The sequence below is a fragment of the Parambassis ranga genome, chromosome 3 (assembly GCF_900634625.1).
Source record: "Parambassis ranga chromosome 3, fParRan2.1, whole genome shotgun sequence".
In the NCBI taxonomy this organism is placed as follows: domain Eukaryota; kingdom Metazoa; phylum Chordata; class Actinopteri; family Ambassidae; genus Parambassis; species Parambassis ranga.
The window spans coordinates 13,833,437-13,854,730 of NC_041024.1; the positions used below are offsets into that span (position 1 = coordinate 13,833,437).

Below are 21,294 nucleotides of genomic sequence, written 5' to 3' on the forward strand. Positions count from 1 at the left end.
TATGGGCCACACACACGCCCGCTGCTTCTTTGAGCATTCTATTCTTGTGGGTGTACTTACATCCCAAATGATAGTAAAAGTGTAGAACACATCCCCACACACACACACACACATACATGCATTCACACAAGCATACTCATAGCTCACCTTGAGATGTGTTTGCCCACAGCGCAACCAGGGGCATGGTGGAGCATGTGTTACAAGATGACAGACGTCTGGTAGAATGTCAAATTTTAAAATAGGGGAGCGAGGGAAATTCAGTGGATAAAAACTCACTCCCATATGGAGAGGGATTAAAATGGAGTCACAATCGAACAGAACAGAACTGCAGGCAAGGCAGGCCGCACTGCTAATGTGACACTCATTCCAATAAAGAACAGTATATTGAATCAGACTTGGAGAGTGGGAGCGATAAGAAGGAACACTAAGAAGGAACACATAGGAAAAAAAAGGATGGGGGGCAATTTGAAAGGAGGGTTGACAGAGACAAAGCTGCCTGAAAGATAAACAAGGAATCAAAGGACAGATGCTCTAGGTGACTGAAAATGTGTACGGTAGATGCATAGGAAGTCATATTTTATGCAAACATCAGCATCACTCGCTTCGAGTTCCACCTCCTGCTGGTTCCTTAACAAGAGTATGCATAGATCAGTGTGTGTGTTTGCATCTACCTGTGCGCCACCACTTGTGTTTTGTCTTTCACAATTATAATCTGAATTGCACTACAATTAAGTTAATGGCAATTAGCTGTGCGAAAGAGAAAAAAATCTCACAGGTTGTATATCACTCCTTAACACAGCAGAGTAATACAAGAGGTGCTGCATGATACATTTATTATATGTTCCATATCAAATATTAACCCCCCCAGCTAAAGGCTGTGCATATAGACAGCTTCAGATGGGAGAGTTACAGTTTGGCCTTACCAGGCCCTTTGCATGGGGAACTTGTGATGAGCAACCTCAATTGCTGAGTGCTTTTCTAGGTTTTTCATTACAGAAGTGTGTTTTGCCACTGGGAAAGAAGCAGCTGTAAAATGGGGAATTAATTTTTCTTACCTTATAAAACTAACAAAATGACTATTTTTACTATCCATTCAGTCGAAATTAAAACATCTAGAAGAGATAAATGATTATTTAATTTCATGTCATTCATGTGCACAGGGAGATAACAGGAAGTTATAACCCTTACATGTTGAGAAAAGACATAAATGCATAATCATACTAATATAGTCACAATGAATTAAGCGTTGATGTGTGATCTTGACATCCATTATTCATTTCCATTGATGATGATAACTGGATATCTAAAAATCAGTGTATGCATGTTATTGCCATTTAACCCCCGCCCCTCTCAAACAAAGGCAGACACCCTCTTATCTGAATGTCACTGTGTTACATACCATGACATTAATTATCAGTATAAAAAACCATGACGCCTCTGTTTGTGTGTAACAGAGATCGAAAGAGGAAGCTGTGGTGATCCTGGGGTCCCGGCTTTTGGTCGTCGTAGTGGAGACCGTTTCCAGCATGGAGATGTTTTAACCTTCTTTTGCCAGTCGGCCTTTGAACTTGTAGGAGAAAGATCCATCACTTGCCAGCACAATAACCAGTGGTCTGGCAATAAACCCAGTTGTGTCTGTAAGTCCTTTACTTTGTGGTTCTCCTGTCGGTGCTAATTTTTATATCCTCTTTTTGTGTTCTGCTGGCTCTAAAGTTAAAAACCTTCCTTCCTGCCTTTTTTCCTCTACTTTTTTTTTCTAGTCTCGTGTTTCTTCAACTTCACGGCTCCGTCAGGGACTGTATTGTCCCCTAACTACCCAGAGGAATACGGCAACAACCTAAACTGTGTGTGGTTGATCATCTCTGAACCAGGAAGCCGGATTCATCTCCTCTTCTCTGACTTTGACCTGGAACCACAGTTCGACTGGTTGGTGGTCAAAGATGAAGGTAATTATCTCACGTGAATCTTTACATCAGTGTTTCACCACATCCTGTTTTTAAAAGCTAATCCCACCTTAAGATACTAAAATGCTTCATAAGAAAACATGAACAGGCATGTGTACTGAAATGGTAAAATCTGGAGCCACTTCAACTTGTCTTATTTAGGTAAAGAGAAATACATATTTACTATTGTAATAGATTTTATTGATTTAAACTGAATGAAGGTTTGAAGTGTTTAACTGACTGACTGTAAAGCAGTCCCTCTGCTGTCTGTCTGTCTGTGTCTATGTCTCTTTGCCAGTCTCTCTTAGTAGAAGTGTTTTGAAAATTGCAGAGCAATTACTGTTGTTGGCAGTGGGTAAAAGTGAAATTAGTTATTACTTAGAAGTCTACCAGTTTGTTCTGGTAAATCACTGCAGTAAGCCAACCAGTTTGGTCACCAGTTTACCTCTGTATATAAATGTCAGATATTGAAAAAGTACTGCTCAGTGTTGTAACAAAAACTAAAGTCTTAAAGTCAAACCTAAGCCATATCAACCACAAAGACATTTGTCTACCCACCAGTTCAAGCACGTGAGGGATCACTCATTATTAATATGGCACCCGTAAATGTTCAATCAACGGTCTTTAGAAGGTTAATCACTGTATTAGGGCCAAAATTACTTTTTTTGCTTTTTCGGAATGACACAGAAATATTTATGAATTAATCTCAATTAAATTCAGCAGCACAGTTTTTCAAAGACTGATAGATGAGAAAATGGTTTCTAAAGTCTGCATCATAGTATTAATAAAAAAAACATATTTCTGTACTTGTACGTGTATATGTCACTTATTCAAATGTGTAGTGCTAGTGTAGTTTCTGCACTTATTCCCTTATAAAAATCTCCATTCATCAAGGGTTTCACATGACCTTTACAACTGACTTTGTCTCCTTTTTGTATTTCTAAATAATCGAACACAGAAATACAAATGGCAAGTGACCCGAGTAATAACCAATAAATCTCCAGAGCTGAACTAGGATGAAATCCAGCCTGAAAAATGTAATAAGCTCCAAAGTATGCTTTTTTAAAACAATATATAAATGGTTAACCTAATCAGAAATCTATTGTTGTCATCTAATGTAAGAGAGCATAGTGACAGACTATTACAAAAAGCTTTTCTCTAAAATCTCTTCTATTAGATAAGACTACGTAGGATCTTGTCAGTCTTTCAGCTATTGTCACTTTCTCCTTCCACTTCTGCTTTCGTGCCCATCAATGCAATAATGAATAAACTGTGAAAGGGCTTTTGGGTTGCTGGAGAACAAAAAACTGGCACTTTATGACTCAGTCACTCTGGCTTAATTGTATCTAAGTGCATGTGAAAAAAACCCCTCTATTCTGGCCACACTTGGCACTGATTCAGGTAGAGAGTAGTTGGTGAACAGGGAGCCACAGTTAGATGGGTGGTAAAAAGGAGACACTCGCTGGTAAGGCTATGGTCATTAAATGGGAAGGAATACCAATGTGCTGCAACACTTATACAATACAAATCACAAAAAGAATAAATAATTTGTTACCCCAGTCTGCAAACTTGGATAAGCTGTTTGTTCTATACATATAGTATTAAATCACTCTGTATTAATTAAACAATTAAATGTAGCCAAAATAACCATTATGAACAACCAAAACAACACCACACATAAACATAAGCATATGGCTACCTAATATCCAGAATGTGCGTAGTGTTTTGGGACAGTGGATCCACTCAGTTGTTCACAGTCACTCACATCGGGTAAGGTTTTTTAAGCACCTGGTCAGAGCTCCATCAGGCAACAGACAAAAGACTGAGACAGCAGCTGCGGCGACCATTTTGTGCGCACCTGACCAATGCTCAGCCACTCAGCCTGACGTCCCTCCTCCCACATGTTTAACAGCATGGGAGCCAAAATTCCCTGTACAAAAGGCAACAAGGAAGAAAAAAAAGAATACCTCCATCTGCAGCTATTTCATACTGTGTAAATGATTTCATGTACCTGATCTGATATTGCAAATGAACATTAAAGAGCTTAAAAAAACAATCTAGTCAATATGAACAGCAGATCATAATCTATTATGCATCAAAGCACACTTTTTGCTGTTTTCTGTGGATGTTGTGTTTTCACATACGGTTAAGAGAGTTATTAGAAAAAAACAAAACAAAACAAAAAAACAAAAAAAAAATTCACCTTCCTGTCAGAGAGCTTTGCATTTTCTGGCTCTCTTCAGCTTTACCCCTTCAGTATAAAGTCCAGCATGTTAAAAATATTCATCTTGAAAATGGCACAGACAGTAAACTGAGACTGACCGTGACAGTATGCAGTTGACCATGCAGAACCCCACATACACCTTCTGATGATAAAATAAACAGTACATTGGCCTTAGCAGAAACTTTGCAGATGCAGGTAACAGTTTGGAAGGTACTTTTATAGAAATATATACAATATACCTCTGCAGAAAAAGACACTGGCTGCATGCATACATACAGTGTATTAGTTATGTATGTGAATGATGTAAATGTGTATGTATATATGTAAAATAATATACACTAGATGTATCTCTAGGTGTTTCTCTCATTTTTTAAACTGATGATGATAATATAGGGGACTTTGTGAAAGCAGAGACAGTGTGGCAGCCAGGTGCTGCCAGCAGTATCTCCAGTATGCTCTTTGAGCACAGTGCCCCTGGCAGCAGGGTCATGTCTTCACTGAAGCAATTTTCTACAAATCCCATCTGACAACTAATTATATAATAGTTGTGGGGAAATTCACCATTCACAATCTACCATTGTAGAAAGCAGACACTTCCAGGATTACTTTATGATTTATTATAGTGTGCCACCAGATGTTGGCATCATACACAGGGCAGGTCTCCTCTGAGTTCTGAGGGTTTGTAGTAATTGAGCCAACACAGATGTTAGTTGTAAAGGGGTAAGATTGGTTCCTATTAATTAAATCATACCTTGTCAATTGAATATGAAACACAATGTAACACTGCTGACCTGAATGTATAGATCTATGAATATCCATTAATATAAAGTGGATTGCTCAGGGAATACGAATTACCTGCTTATACTAACTATGCAGTACTGCAGGTGTTTCTGCTGTGACGACATCAACACTTACAAGCAATGTGTTAGTTTTGAATTGCGGTTGCATGCTACTGGCCTATGAGCATCAGCTGACATTCATATTCACACTCAAACCTATTTCCAATCACATTTTATCAAGGCAATAAGTTGGTCTTCGTAATCCATCACAATGTCTGTCACTTACTCCTGATGATTAAGGTGCTACTGCTGCTGTTTATTTCTACCTACCATGAACTGCTGTTACTGGCTGTGCAAATTGATTTCCCCATCAACTATCGTAGCTCCCTTCTGTTCTTGTGTCATATTACCATATTTGGGGAAAGCATTATTTTTTTTAGCTCATTATAGATACTCCATATTTCATTGATATGTCCCTGCTGGGTTTTGTTCTTTGTAGTCCTTCGTGGCTTTATTGTGCTCCCTATTGTTTGGGAGCAACCCTGAGCGCAAACCATGTCCTGTCAAACAAAAGTGTAAAACCATTCAGTGCAATAAATGGTCCTATACTTTGACACTAATGTCTCAGACATAACTGAGGTGATACATAGTTTCAGCTGCACAGACCAGTGGGAGAGTTTCACAGCCTTTCAGCTGGTATCCAGTGAGTCCTCTAATGGCTATATAGTGATGCCTTAATGCCGGAGCATACCTTAACATAGTGGCTCGGATCAGCTATTCATTGCAATCACGTACCCCCAGGGGATGATGGGTACTTGCGACAAGATAATGTTCCTTCCCAAGGTGACAGAAATGTCCAAGAATGTATAGTTCAAGACACATACAGGAGGAATAACATCATAATGACCTAGCCAAATGTGGCATCTGCATTTCTTGTGTGCTTCAACCTTTGGCAGTGAGACAGTATATCTGGTTTACTTCAGTGCCAGTTTTTCCCTGACTGCCAAGACACGTAGAAGCTGCTACCAGGGAAAGTGGTGGTCTATTATTATAGGAAATACGGCAGCCATCAGAAGGTCCAAGCAAATATTTGTTTAGCATATTGCTTAAGGATCACATCTTAAACATTTCTTTGGTCATGTTGTGGCGTTTTTTTTATGTTATACAGTATGAAATGATTGTGATAACCACCATTAAAAAGTGTCTCAAAGTTTGTTAAAAAATGTGTTTTGTCCTAGGTTTGTCTGAGCCAACAACATTTGGGACATTCTCAGGAAAAGATGTTCCATCACAGATTGCCTCAAATGGACACATTATGAGACTGGAATTTCAGTCTGACCATTCCAATACAGGAAAGGGCTTCAACATCAGCTATACCAGTATGTACTACCTTATCTCTGTTTATTCAGCAGTGTGTTAATTACACTTACCAATGTGTAAAAAAAATACATTTATATTATTTCATATTATTTAATTTTGATTCATGTATATATTTATTTAGTCATATCATCACCACCAAGAGCTCCACCATACTGTCTAGATACTTTGACCTTACTAGGTTTTTTCAGTTCTTACATGGTGTTTCAGGCACTTACACTATATGTAACTACTACCTCTATATTCTTACTCATATATTTAATACAGATACAGAGTAATTGTCATATAGTCATATGCTAACCGAAGCAGAATAATGCTAATGCAGCACACATGCCAACAGCTAACATTACCTTAACCTGTCCTGAGTTTGATTAGTTCTGCTCGACTGATTAGCTGTCCTGCTCAAGCTTTATAGTTAAGCGTGTCCCATTGTCAGGCTTTGAACCTGACTACTGCAGCCTGTATATTTATCTCCTCTAAGCCGAACTAGTTCAGCATGACTGATTCTGATTTATTGTCTGTGATTACCATACGGTTTTGCACCATTTCACACACTGCCTCCCAAATGACCTTGTGTGTAGCTCTTCCTTTAGGGGTGACATTTTACAAATGAAAGTACTAAATGTTATTTTGCTCCTTCAGCACCACACATATTTAATAATAATGATAATTATAATGAAAAAGATCCTATCCCTAATCTTAAACACAAACAGTTTTCCACCCTAATCCTGAGACAAATGAGAGTTTTGACGCACCATTCAAAAGGAAAAATATGCCGACCGGAGTCCAGCTTTTCTAAAAGAAATAAAGCAAATAGAGAAATCCTATTAGCTTTTTCCTAGTAATATTAGGCAATGTTTTATTGTCAGTGGTCAACACCCATAAATACTCATATTTGAGCTGCGCTGAAGTTTTTGATAGTGAAACTTTTTGAGAATGTAATTTGAATGTCTGATCACATAAATTCTACTCCGGGACTTAAGAATGATCAGGCATCTTTGTGCTGTTTCAGTAATTTGGTCTATTAACATTTTAATGCATATATGAATATCAATGTGTGTTGCAGTGGGTATACTTCTTTCTATTTATATGAATGGCATTAGAAACTCATATTATGAATGTTGACACACAAGGCTTTGCAGTTATATGCTAAAAGCAGTGCCATAAAGCAAAAGACTGGTCACAGTGATAAATGTTATTAATTTTTTGACTGTGAGGTCAAGGAAAACTGATACAGTATGTGGGCATCCTGACCACATATACCTAATAGGCTGAAATACAAAAGCAATTTGTACCTGAGGGAAATAGTGTCTCTGCATTCCCTTTAAAAAAATCACACATAGGCAGTAAAAAACAAGAGAATGAACTTGCTTTTAAAAAGATTTCATTGAAGTGTTCAACACTTTGGCTTCTGAGCTCGAAGTCATCTCTTTATTTTTTCTTACTTTCTGTCTCAATCGTGTTATGCAGTGATTTTGTTTTTGCTCATTTTCTCACCAATCCATCATGTTGATCTCCGTATCTGACTCTGAGGCAGGCTTTCTCTTTGTTGTGTCACTTTTTCATTCATTCACAATCTTTGCTCACACAGTCTTGATCTGAAACACTCATTTCCAGGTTCATGAGATGAACTCAGGTCTTTTCCTTTTCACTGTTACCATCACCTTGGCTTTTATCTCTCTTCAGCTTGGGTTGAATGTTATAATTCAAATATGTGTTTTCTTATACCTCTTTTCTATCACACCTTATCATACATGTGTGCATGAGTCATTTCTATATAAACCTGTGGCCTTTGGACTGTTTCCTCTGCATGTGTATGTGAACACCTTTATGGAGGCCATTATGTTATGTATATGTGATATATGTAAGTTCTTTACATTTGAGCTGCTGTTACCTCTCTTGCTCTCATTTCTTCATTTTCACTGTCTTTCTCTCGCCTCTCTTTTACTCTCCATCAGTAGCTAATCAACCTGAGACATGTCCAATCACTGGGTGTGTGCTCTAGGTGGGAACAGGTTAATCTCTGGAATGGGGATAATATAAGCTAAACATGACAGGGTTGAATCCACAAAAAAAGATAATTCCATTCCCATATTTCCAAATCAGTGGAGATGTCCCATTTACTGACAGTGATACAGCAATGATCTCACTCTGGTGGAACCATATTCAGATATTGAAATAAATTGAAAAACCAGGGAACATTGTTCATATTAGTAACTTAATGTATTCTGAACCACTTTGTATTGACTACAGGTACAATGTGTCACTCCCTTTATTAATAATAATTGGCTTTTGTTTGATACTATTTATTTATGTTTATTTGTGTATTGAACTTTTTGTGGTTGTTTTTATAGCTTTTGGTCAGAATGAATGTCATGACCCAGGAGTTCCTGTCAATGGACAAAGGTATGGTGACCAGTTTCAGCTTGGCAGCTCTGTGGCCTTTCGCTGTGATCAAGGATTCATTAGGACACAGGTAATAATAATAATGTCTCTATAATGACAATAACAGGCCACATTTTAATGTGGTAAAAAAAATGTCTTCATGTAGCTGATCCTCTCTCCCTTTGTTTTAGGGAACAAAAGGCTCATTATCATGGCTGTTTTTAATTAATGTTTTGAAAAATATATTAAATACCAACTAGACACATGAGTAACAATTATAATACAATATTATTGTTGTGTTTCCAGGGGTCAGATCAGGTCACTTGCATCATTCAGGATGGAAATGTTGTTTGGTCGGCAGCAGTGCCTCGCTGTGAAGGTAAACACACATACAAACTATTTACTACTGTTTGTATGAGCAATGAGATGAGAGGCCAGAGTGTAGGATGACAGAGCATGCAACTATTTGGCTCTTACAGTGCAGCTGAAGTGTGTTTATGCACCTTAGCAATTGTATAAATTCCTCTTCTAATTGCTTTTAGCCTGAAGCCTTCCCACACTTATTCAGCCTGTTTGCACGCATCATTCTCTCTCTCAACAATAATCTTAAATGAGATTGGCACAAATTGTGCTCATTCAGGGAGACATTCATTATATTCAGACTCCAAAATACAGAGATGTTTCCAGTGTGTGCAGATATAAGGAAGGGCGGTGAATGTGCTGTTATTTCAACACCTTTTGATGGCGAATGGCAACCACTGGCCTGTGAGCTTTTTTTACATCTTTCCCATCCCGCATCTTGATTGTATTGTCTAAATGACATTATTTAATGTTGCCTCTTGATGGAGGGGATGGAGGGGACAATCAAATTAAATAGTTTATTCACCTTATTAAGTATGTAGTACTAGGGAAAATATTATCCCTCCCGTTGGACGGGAAAAATATAATTATGAGTGACTTTTTTGTGGATCCTGTTCATGTGTGCTGCTGCTGCTGCTTCAGTATGCAGAGAGTGGGAAAAGAAAGTGAAGGGAAGAAAAGTGATTTTCTTTTAGCTTGCTGAAAGTCTAGAGTTATCAGAGCAATCAAAAGATGAAGGTATCAGGTACTTGAAAACAGAAGTAGTGGTATGAGTGTGAACCATAAGTCACTGCAAATTATATATTGCAGGAAAGGCAATGTATGATATACAGATCATGAACTCCAGGTTCAAAGTTTTGTCAAGGTCTTTACTCTGTATGTTAGTCTAATGCAGGTGCTAGACACTCAGAAAAGTAAAGAATGGAAACCGAAGCTAACACCACGATCTAAGATTTCTTTTTCTTCTAGAGCCATTTTTTGCATTGTAATGTGCCACATTTTATGTCAAAGTATTATCAGTATGTATAATGTCAGTTTTGTTGATTGCAGCCTTATAACTTGCAGGCAATTGAGATAGTTTAGCCACCTTCTGACATATATACTTGATATACTTGATTTCCCCTATAAATTATTGCACCACAATGATTTTAGCCTTGTTCAAACATGAGTAGCTCAAAATGTGTTTACCCTAGCACAAGATTGCCACGACATAATTTCTGAAGGTAAATGTTTATGAATGAAATCTAGAAATTCAGAAAGGATTAGTGTGCTAAAATAAATTAAGCAGATGACGAATCTGCTCAACATAATGAGGTATGAGCACTGTGCTCATGCCATAACACAGTTACAGGAAAAAAACAAATCAAGATTAATGTCATTGTCTGTGCTTGTGTGTGTCTCTGTGTGTGTGTGTCTTCCTTGCAGCTCCCTGCGGAGGCCATCTCACAGCTCCTACTGGTGTTCTGCTGTCTCCTGGTTGGCCCTCCTTTTATAAAGATTCTCTGAGCTGCCAGTGGGTGATTGAAGCACTAACAGACCACGCTGTAAAGATACACTTTGACAAGTATGTACTTACAGGAAGATGATTTGTCAGATTTCTTTTAGTGTGCTCATAAGTCTGATTGTTATGAGCTGGATAATATACTGTAGTTATTAGGTGTGGTTAGGTTGTGCATCATTTAGCTGGTTAATATTTTAGTTGGGCGGTCTTTCAAAGCAATATAAGTTGGTCAGATATAAATGAAGTTGTTGAGGTACTGCTGCACTAAATGATTAATGTTGGCTTTTTGCACTATTTTTTCTGGAAACAAGCCACAGACAGATGCAGTGTAGCCTGAAACAGCTTTAGCTGAAATTTGTCTTTCTGGGAAGTGATGTAAAAGCCAAGTTATCTTTATCGCCTATGAGGGATTTCATTTGAGCGTGATTCAGCATTAGCGCAGCTTGCTCACGTCTGGTGCAGAAGTTAGTTATTTTTCATTTAGCTGGTCTATTATTATTATCCAGATAATATGTCGCTGTACATTGTGTAAATGGTTTTCAGCTTTTCTATTATATCCATGTAAGTAATTGCAATTATGTGATGTCCCTTTTCCATCAGTTGCTATTTGATGGTCAGATTGATAATCAGTGTCTCAGAAACCAACTTAAATCTCATGTGTGCCCTGCAGTCACATCTGTAGGTAATTGGTCAGTCACTCAGCAAGTCAATTACTAAGATAAGTGCGAGTAAGTCATTTGTTCTGTTGGTTAGAGGTTTGTCACTGTTATTTAGATGTACAGGTAAAGGGGAAGTCAGACATTTGTATATTCTGGTTTGATGTCTTCAGTTTGGTGCATTGACAGCAGTATGGATCACATAAAGATATAATGCAGACATTGTAAATCACAAGCCTTTGCCAAAGAAGTTGACATAATGTGACTTGAAGCCTAGCAGCACCAGGTAACACTGTCTGCATTCTGCATAATGCTAGCACCATTAATCTGGTATCTATTGGATTGGACATTTCTGTACTGGATTACTGTTAGCAATGCATTTTACATGAACTAGTGACCTGACCAAGACAGACCAAGTTACATCAGCTTGTCTTATCCTCAGTAACTTTCAGTGGATCTTTTTGGTGAATTGGAACTTGTTGGAAAAGTCCAACAAGTTGATGAAGTTTCTTAGTCATCCATCCAAGTAATTCTTATTCAAAATTTGAAAGGTACCTGGACTTGGTAGAAAAGATGAAGATGCTTCGATTAGCGACAAAACATCTTTAGGAAACTAGACCTGTTAGAGTTTCCTAAAGATGTTTTGTCGCTAATCGAAGCATCTTCATCTTTGCTTCAAACCAATGGGGATATTGCAAAATGGCCAGCACTGTTAGCTGTTGGTTAGCCTGCTTGTTCTCAAAAACCCCATTGCCATCCTTGCTATATGGGCTGGTTTACAATCAAAGTGGACCGATGATGCATTTCTTTTAGGTCGCTCTCTGCAGCCCAGACTGCTCTTATCACACAGCCTGAGCCATCCAGTGTTCTGTGACATAAGACAGGAAAAGTCTGTATGTGACCATGTTTGTGTAGTTTGTTACTGCCTGAAGAGAGAGAGGCTCTCAACTGTATCTCTAAACAAAATGAACATTGTTGTTAAATCCCTTAGAGAATAAACTCTGTTTGTTATTGTTATTTTAAAATACTGTCCTTTGCATGTAGTGGTACACACATATTTACAGTGGCATGCACAGATTATGGTTAGACTCTCTGTGGGTTTGTCAGCATGTTATGCATGTTTCTGTGTCATTTTCTAGATTCCAGACAGAGGTGAACTATGACACACTGGAGATCAGAGATGGTCCCTCTGCCTCCTCTCCCCTGATCGGCGAATACCACGGCACCCAAGCACCTCATTTCCTGATTTCCACTTCCAACTTCCTGTTCCTGTTGTTCACTACAGACAACAGCCGCTCTGCAGCAGGCTTTAGCATCAGATATGAAAGTAAGGCTGATTGGCTTGATTGATAGACTGTGATGTTTGGTACACATGCTGAATTGCTTACAGACACATGTGGCTCTCAGCCTCTTGACTCTGTCCCATTTGTGCTTGTGTGATGTGATTTCCAGGTGTGAGGATGGAGTCAGACTCGTGTCTTGATCCGGGTATCCCAGTAAATGGGCGTCGGCATGGCAGCAGCTTCTCCATTGGATCTCGCGTCTCATTTACATGTGACCCAGGTTATACACTTAGTGATCAGGAGCCGATTGTCTGCGAGCAGAATCATCAGTGGAGTCATGCTCTTCCCAGCTGTGATGGTTAGAATCTTCCTTTCGTTTTGCTTTTTTTCAGCTTTAAAAATAAGTGATACAGTATTCACTTTCCAGAATATGTGTCTAAACATGTGGCAAGAGAATGTGTTTCAACAGGGCTGAAAAGAAATCATTGCAGCCAAAAATACTCTAACACCTCTGTTGGGAAGGCAGAAACAGCACAACATGCTGAAACAGTATGATCTAAAGTCCCTCTACATTGTTAGTAGCATAGAAGGTCAACAAGTTCAGCTTCCTCTCCAGCCTTTTCCTCCAGAAAAACTAAGAATAGCAAGGTCACAATTTGCACAAACAAACATTCCTGAAAGATTCTAGTTTGATTGATTATATAAACTTTCAGTTAGTTATCCCAAAGTTGTAGTCATTTAGCTTCTCTCTTAAGATCATCCATCCCTCCTTTAATTAACTGTACAGCAATCTACTAACCCATGAGCTATCATCTGATGGCTTTTGGGGCAATGGCCAATATATTATGACCTCCAGTGTAGCTAGTGGATATCTAACAACCACATATCTGAACCAATACTGCCTGTGTTCCACTACCTGAGACCTACTGCACTACAACCACTTTATTTATTTGGTTATGTTTACCAACCATTATTAAGTCTCCACATGGACTGTGTACATTCACCATGAACCAAAGCTGCCTCAAATTGAAGTGGTCAGAAAAACTCAGACTACCTACATACAGAAATGAAGAACCTTTCCAATCTAAATCTTCTCCTTTGATGACAGTTAACATGCCTGCTACCATCAGATGTATGTGCAAATATCAGTGGGAAAGGACACTGCTTGCAATGACACAGAAGAGTTTGTGCCAGCTGATATTAGGTCACTGCACTCTGGACAGATCTCTAGTGTGTCAGAAGGGCACCATATACAGCTGACCGATGACCACTGACCACTTCTGTGGGTAATTTAAATTACCCACAGAAGTGAAGGTCAGTGGTTTACATGTCTTTGGAGCTCTCAAAGGCCTGTTCTCCTCCGGTCTAAATGGGCCAGACAGAGTCTATTAGCACTTTTTGTGCATCATTGACCCATTCCGTCTTTTTGAAACTACAAAAGATATTACATAATTACAATAACAACTGGTAACTTGTCAGTCAGTTTCTTATAAACATATTTAGTGGACATAATCTGGCAAAACTTGGTGATTAGTGCAGCATCCACACAGACTAGACACAGCTCTGCCTCAGCTTCACCGTCTCTTTGTTCCCTAGAGGTGTTTTTTATTTTTCAAAGCACAATACATTGTGAAGCTGCCAGTTCTGTTTGTTTAGTCCACCAGAAGTTATAGGGAGTGAGGTATCACATATTAAATAACATTGTCAATTACAAACACTATATCTACATCCTCATCACCGTTCCTTTGCTACTTGGAAGTTTTCTTTTCTTTCCACATTGACTGGTTAGGAATGGCCAGAAACCACATCTTTTTGAATGCTAAGTGGAATTTGTTGAGCAAAACAGTAGGAAAAAGGCTGAGTGGAAGTGATGCAATTGTGTCAGTAACTTCTCTCTTTTGGTGTATTCCTGTTTGTTTATGTTTTTTTCTGTGTCATTCCTCTATTTGTAACACCAGCTGCGGTGTTAATTATATGGTTTCCTTTCCCAGACCCTGCATAAAACAATGACTCAAGTCAGATATCCAGCTGCAGTGAAATGATGCTCGTCAAAGGACACTACCGGCCACTCGTAGACCTTCTCTCTGCATTTGCCCACAGCTCATGCTATCATGGGAGATGGATGCATAGCACCTGATTTGATCTACCGATTGAAAAGAATCCAATTTGAAAACCAAAGTCAGGATATCTTAACTTGGGACTGAGTTCATACCGAGGCAATCTATCTGACACTATCAGCCATATAGCATAAGCAGTTTTAAATGACCACTGTGACATTTTCAATTTTCAGCCAAGCGTGCCATCTCACTAGAAACCTGTCACATTACAAGACACATTACTTCAAAATGGCACTTTTCTGGAACGGTGTGTTAGCTTTCACTAAAACATAATATGTCATAGTTTGCTTTTGAGAAAGATCACTGAAGTAGAATGATGTGTCAAGTATATTTTATAAGATGACAGTCATTCAGTTTCATCAGTTAATTGTCACCTCTCTTGGTATGTCATTACTCTTTTGTTACCTACTCACATCTCTTTCTGAATTGCTGTTTTTGAAACTGAATAAAAAAACAATTCACAGACACTCAGTAAACTTGAAACATCCAAAAGGCTTGAATATTACATTGCCTTAGGGAGTGTCTTTATGATACATTTGTGACCAAGAGTAAATGTACATGCACATGCAGTTAATCTCCTTTGATTATATGGAGAAAGTTGGAAGAAAATGGGCAATAAAGAGGCAAGCAGGGCCTCCGTAAGGACACCAGCTACACAGGTGATTTGCAGGGTGAGAAGATTCAAAGAAATGAATGTGTTATTGGCAATAATCTTTCTTTACACTATAGTCTCACTGGCACAGTTAACATTTTATGCACACTGCATTATGCACCCACCAAAATTCATTATCTGGATAATATTGTGTCTTAAAGAAAAAACAAAATGACATGTGGTCTCCTGTGGGTGTGCACTGTTCCTTGTCAGTGATGCTACGCTGTCTGTTAGACCCAAGCCACTCGTTTCATTCCTGTAGGTCAGCTAAATCACCAAACAGATAATACAGAACACTGGCTGCTCTTTTATATGTCAGGGAGAATATTGAAGGGGCACTGTGACATTTTAAAGCTTACAGTTGGTGCCAAGACAACAACTTGGGACCAAAGTAGGTTCTCTTCCACTGAAAGAATGCCACAGCCTCCTCTAAGAGAGAGATAATTAAAGCTTGAGAAAATGTTGAGTGCAACATAAAGAATGTAGTTCATGTTTGCTTTACCTTCTATACATTTACTCTCTACCTTAAACAGCAGTGTATCCTCATTTACTAGCTTAAAGTTCAGTCTATATTTATGTTGAGTCAAGCGTGGTGTTTTTATGCCAGTTTCCTCTCCTTGTATTATTGATCAGCTCATACATTTTAACACACAATTATTAACACTCTTTTCAAACAAAATTGTTCACTGATGTATGCACTGTTACACTGATACATTTTGTGCCTCACTCAACAGGGGTCATTTAGTTAGACAGTGCCCTAGTTTTTGCTGAATCCTAAAAAGAAAAAAAAATCTGGCACTGGTTACCACAACACACACAAGACAGCTAGTCAGAGCGAAGGAGAGACAGAGAGGCTCTCATTACAGCTACTCAACTCATGCTCTGTGGAAAATGATATGGGATGAGATGGAGGAAAGACACTGACAGACAGAGATATGAAGAGAGAGGTAAAGTCTCCGTCTGCACATTGGAATATGTGCCGTATGAAGAAATGAGAGAAGCTGTAACATCCGTCTTTATAAAGGCAAATAATAAATAGAAATGTAATAAACATTTTACTAGAAGAATCACTACAGTGTTTATTTTAGGAGACAAAAGAAACTTTGGTGTATAATATATATTCATCTTTAACTATTGGACAGAAGGGATATTAATAGTGAAGAGGAATGTTATTGGCTGTGATTTAGTTTATAGTCTGGGATTTGTTTGTTTCATGGCAAAGAAAAAGACTCATTTTATGAGAAATTTCCATACCAGTCAAACACCTTGACACACTTAAATTGAATTAAGTTGAACTGAACTGTGCTGAATAGAATTTAAAGGGATGGAGACACAGTCGAAGAGAAACAAAGAGTCAATATATTATCATAGTTCAGTAGTCTCTAATGGATTGCAAGCTCCTTTACTCTCTATTACATTACTATACTTCTTCCATTCTGCTCTACCTTAAATGAAATGGTCCTGTTCTGAACAGTGGTTTGCATTTGTGTGAAGGGTAGGTGTCTATTAACAAACACCAACATCTCGCTTTTTCAACAAACCACTCTCACGTTGTCCATTATTTCTATGTAAAAAATGCCTTTTCTACTTTTGCATTGTTCTTTTACACAAACAGCATTATTGTTCATTAAACTGTTCACTAATAAAAAAAATATTGCTAGTATTATATTAATTTAACAACATTTTTTATCTATTAACTATGTGAACTGGACACAACCAGAACTGGTCATGTAGTCCTGGCCTGTGTGACAAGTCATGTCACCGTGTTGACAAAGAAAATGGTAGAGAAGCTGTCACCAGTGAAAGGGTCTATTTCACTGGTGAAGTCCCGTTGTCTTTTCTCTCTGGTCTCTTGATATAGCCCATAATGAATGGAATCCTAGCTGTGGCCTAGAATATGTTTCTGAAACTATTAGTGATGTCGTGCACTATGAGGTACTTTACAGCGTCCATCATCTTGATTTAACACACATTGAGCAGCAGCAGAGCCCTGTAATCAGCATACACACACACACACACACAGACTGGGAATTTAGTGTACGGTAGTTGGATTTTGATTTTTTATCATTGGGATCTATGGGGACTGACTCAGTTTTAGCGCCAACCCCCAGAGGCACACCAAGCACTTCCACATTGGCTTCATTTCTCAGCCCTGGAGGTTTCTGCTTGATCTCATCACATTGTCTTATAGCTGTCTATTTTCCTATGCAATCTTTCTATAATCCTTTAATATTGGCAGACATGTTTTTTTTTTTACATAGAGGACAAGTCAATACCAGCCCAGCTAAGAAAGTTCAGCAAAATTACCTTTCTGCCAATTTAAAAAAATAACTAAAAGAAAAATGTGTTTTTAATCCAACCCTAATCCAAGAAAATCTGTCATTAAATATTCACCTTTTCTGTGCTAAAAAGACATAATTATATTACATATTGATGTAAGAAGTTTCAGTTTAAAAAAAATAAAAGTTCAGTGTTCTGTGTCTTTTATGTCTACTTTGCACAATGGTAAAATAGGCATGTTTTTTTCTCCTGCTCTGTTCCAATCTTCTCTGTCTGTCACTTATTTCCTGCAGCTCTTTGTGGAGGCTATGTTTATGGTAAGACTGGGACCATTCTGTCTCCTGGTTTTCCCGATTTCTACCCCAATTCTCTAAACTGCACCTGGACTATAGAGGTGTCTCATGGGAAAGGTAAGAAGAATTGCACACAGACCAATTCTTTCTGTTTCATATCTGAAGTTAACTGTGTTTTTGCACGGTGCTGTGCTGTACAGTGCCTCATATCATACAGTATGATTGTCTGTGATTATCTTACTTACATCACCTTTATTGTTCCTTCCACCCATTTTTACAGGAGTCCATCTGGTTTTCCACACTTTCCATTTGGAAGAGAACCACGACTATCTTTCCATCACTGAGGACGGGAACTTTCAGGTTCCAGTAGCTCGACTCACTGGCTCAGTGCTTCCCCCGAGTGTTAAAGCTGGCCTCTACGGGAACTTCAGTGCTCAGCTACGATTCATATCAGATTTTTCCATGAGTTACGAAGGATTTAATATTACTTTCTCAGGTAAGATAACAAGAACAAGTGTTTATGTTGTCTGTCTTACTTTGGTGCATACTTGTGTTCTGTGTGCTACATGGTGCAATTTCTGCCCTTTGTGGAGAGAAGTGACCTAATAGTGAAGCTCATAAAAATCGTTTGTAAAGTTTTAAAGCCCAATTATATGCTTTTTTAAGCAAATTAATGTTATGACCATTGTCATATAGACCAAACATAAAAGCTAAAAAGGCATTAAGGTACTGCACTCGGATTTTGGCACATTCATTGCATGACTGCACAGTTAGGGTACCCAGATGTGCATTTTTAAAACCAACCAGCTTGTGTTGTCATTTGTAAAAACTGTAAAATACTCTTTTTATTTGGATTTTCTGCATTAATATTAATGCAGTGATGTCACAAAAAGCTGAAGAGAAGGGTAGTTTGAAAAAGCTACAGGGGACTAACTCCAAGCCTCCACACACACCATTCACAATTTTGTTGTTAACCCTTGTGCAACGTTCGCAAACACTACCCTTTCGTGTTGTTCGGGACAAAAACGTCCTCTAACTTTAACAGTTTTCAAAATATATCAAATAAATATTTTTTTCATATGTTTTTGCATAGACCTTTTAATTAACTTCAGTTCTAATCAAAAGTAGTGAAAAAATTTCCCCCAGGATTTTAACCCTTTAATCACCAATTTCATAAGGGGTGGTGCTGAAAATTGGAAAAAAACACACACAAAATGGCTCATTTTTAATAGAAAAGGTAAATGTGGACTGGATTTTTTTAACCTTTATTACAGTCTTGGTCATGTCAAACATCAGTAAAAACATTGACTTTATTGCATTATTAGTTTTTGCACAGCACTGGATTTTCATTTTTTCTCCCTTACTTGTTCGTGGCCATTTTTGTCCCATAGACTTCCATTATAACCAAATTTTTTGACTGCACAGCCCTACACTACATAATCATGTATTCTTGATTGTTGGTGGTTTACCCTGTTGGTAGGAGGTAAGATTTGTGATTTTACAGTTAACAGTTTACAGTTAACAACTTAATGACCCTATTAATTAAAGGTAGGGTAGGAGATTTCATTCTGATGCACTTTTTGTTAAATTAGTGTAACTTCTCTTTACAATCTGATAGCAACCAATTAGTTTGGCAGTTTCGCATTAAAACGAAGAATATTAATCATCTGTGGAAGCTATAAAACCCTAAAAACATCAGCCAATCCTACGAAGCTCCCCTGCGCGGAGTATTGGCTGGTTGTCACTCTTTTCCTGCTCTGCGCGCACCAGAGAGGTACGTGCATGATGGCCGAAGTCACAGACTGGTTGGGAGGCGTGGCTTCGGGGTGAGCTCCGAGAGAAAGGGGCGTGTGTTTACTTTCAAAATGTGGCTGACTCACTGAGTTTTCAAAATCTCCTACCCTACCTTTAAGTTTGCCCACAGTGTATTATTGGCCTATGAAAAATTTTAAAATCATATTAACAAAATTTATGTAAAATTAAACTTGTTGAGCAAAAATGATTTGATTTGCTCACATATTGACAAAGTTATGGCCAAAATAAACAGAAAAATTACTCTCAGAGGACAAAAATGTCCCGAACAGTGCATAAGGGTTAAAAAGGAGGAGAAAAATCTCAATAAGGAAGAAAGAACTTAACTACAGTGTTTAGCAATTTTACCAGCTTAAATCCAAACCTTCCTTGAGGAAGCTTAAACTGAGTCACTTTTTTCTTGAAGTAAATTGAGCATTAGTGTTTGCTGTAGGTGATTTAAAATTTATGGTATCTGTAGAATTAAAGATGATTTGCAAAAATATTGGAGCCACAAAAAGTGATACAACTAATTATGACCAGTTTCCCATAATGCACCACAGTTTCTGAATTAAAGCTATAATAGCAGCCTGCCTTCTGCCTGGATATAATGTCCTCTTCTTATTTTGCTACATTTGTACAATTTTTCTTTCAGTTTTCAAGTAATAAACCTATAATTGATTACATTATTCCACGGAAAGCTAGCATCAACATTGCAGTGCAATGTGTGCAACAGTGCATCAAATTATGTTTATTTTGTATATTTATGTAATAGTTGTAGCATTATTTTATGTCTTTCCGTGGAATAAACAGTCACCAAATATTCACTTGTTAGTAATGTTATTTTTCTCTCCTGGGTGTATAGAGTACGACTTAGAGCCATGTGAGGATCCTGGCGTTCCGGCCTACAGCAGAAGGATGGGATTCAGATTTCAAGTTGGTGACTCGCTGGCATTCTCTTGTTTTCATGGCTACCGACTGGAAGGAGACAGCAAGATTACTTGTTTGGGAGGAGGCAGGCGAGTCTGGAGCAATACCTTACCACGGTGCATAGGTAAGATCTAAAAGTAAAATCATAGCTGTGGCATGTGCAACAGAAATCAGTGAAAGTGTTTACACAAGGTATCCTGTAGTAGTTATGTATTGTGTGACAGTGTCAAAACTTCTTGACTGTATGATTGAGACTACAGACAAGGTATCACCATTTTCCTGATTGACCTTTGCCTATAATGTATTACCAACACTTTTGAAAGGGCAATTCAATTGATTAATCAGTCAGTAAACTAGCATAATTTCCTGATGCTGCTGGTAATTTATGAGAGTCTGACTAGAGGGTGCTGGTAATTTTCAAGCCTGAAAAAAGAACAGATTTAAAATGCTCTAATAGCATTATCTGTCAAGAGATCAGGCCTGACTGAGCGCAGCAGCAGCTGGCAATGTGCAGCGGCTTCATCCCTCTCCCTCATCTTCATTCTACATGTCCCTCTCTTTAGCTCTCCATCTCTGTCGAACTTTCTGTGTCCTGTAATTAGGACATTAACTGCTGTATTAAAGTGTTAATACCGTGTCTTTCTTTACTCCCATTTTCCCTTTTCTAATTTCTTTCTGCACATTTTCAAAAGGCTCTTGTCTGTCTTCATCTTCTATTTTTTC

At 38.2% G+C, this 21,294-nt stretch overlaps 1 protein-coding gene across 1 annotated transcript in view; it reads left to right on the plus strand.

Annotated features, from left to right (window-relative positions):
* LOC114433624 (CUB and sushi domain-containing protein 1-like) overlaps positions 1-21,294 on the plus strand; it is a 219,612-nt gene that overhangs the window by 116,645 nt on the left and 81,673 nt on the right. The window contains exons 13-23 of the mRNA XM_028402269.1: positions 1,455-1,637; positions 1,761-1,946; positions 6,185-6,325; positions 8,678-8,799; positions 9,015-9,087; positions 10,494-10,632; positions 12,365-12,552; positions 12,678-12,866; positions 17,851-17,967; positions 18,131-18,346; positions 20,507-20,695. Coding sequence (XP_028258070.1) covers positions 1,455-1,637; positions 1,761-1,946; positions 6,185-6,325; positions 8,678-8,799; positions 9,015-9,087; positions 10,494-10,632; positions 12,365-12,552; positions 12,678-12,866; positions 17,851-17,967; positions 18,131-18,346; positions 20,507-20,695 — 1,743 coding nt within the window. The remainder of the gene's footprint in view (positions 1-1,454; positions 1,638-1,760; positions 1,947-6,184; positions 6,326-8,677; positions 8,800-9,014; positions 9,088-10,493; positions 10,633-12,364; positions 12,553-12,677; positions 12,867-17,850; positions 17,968-18,130; positions 18,347-20,506; positions 20,696-21,294) is intronic.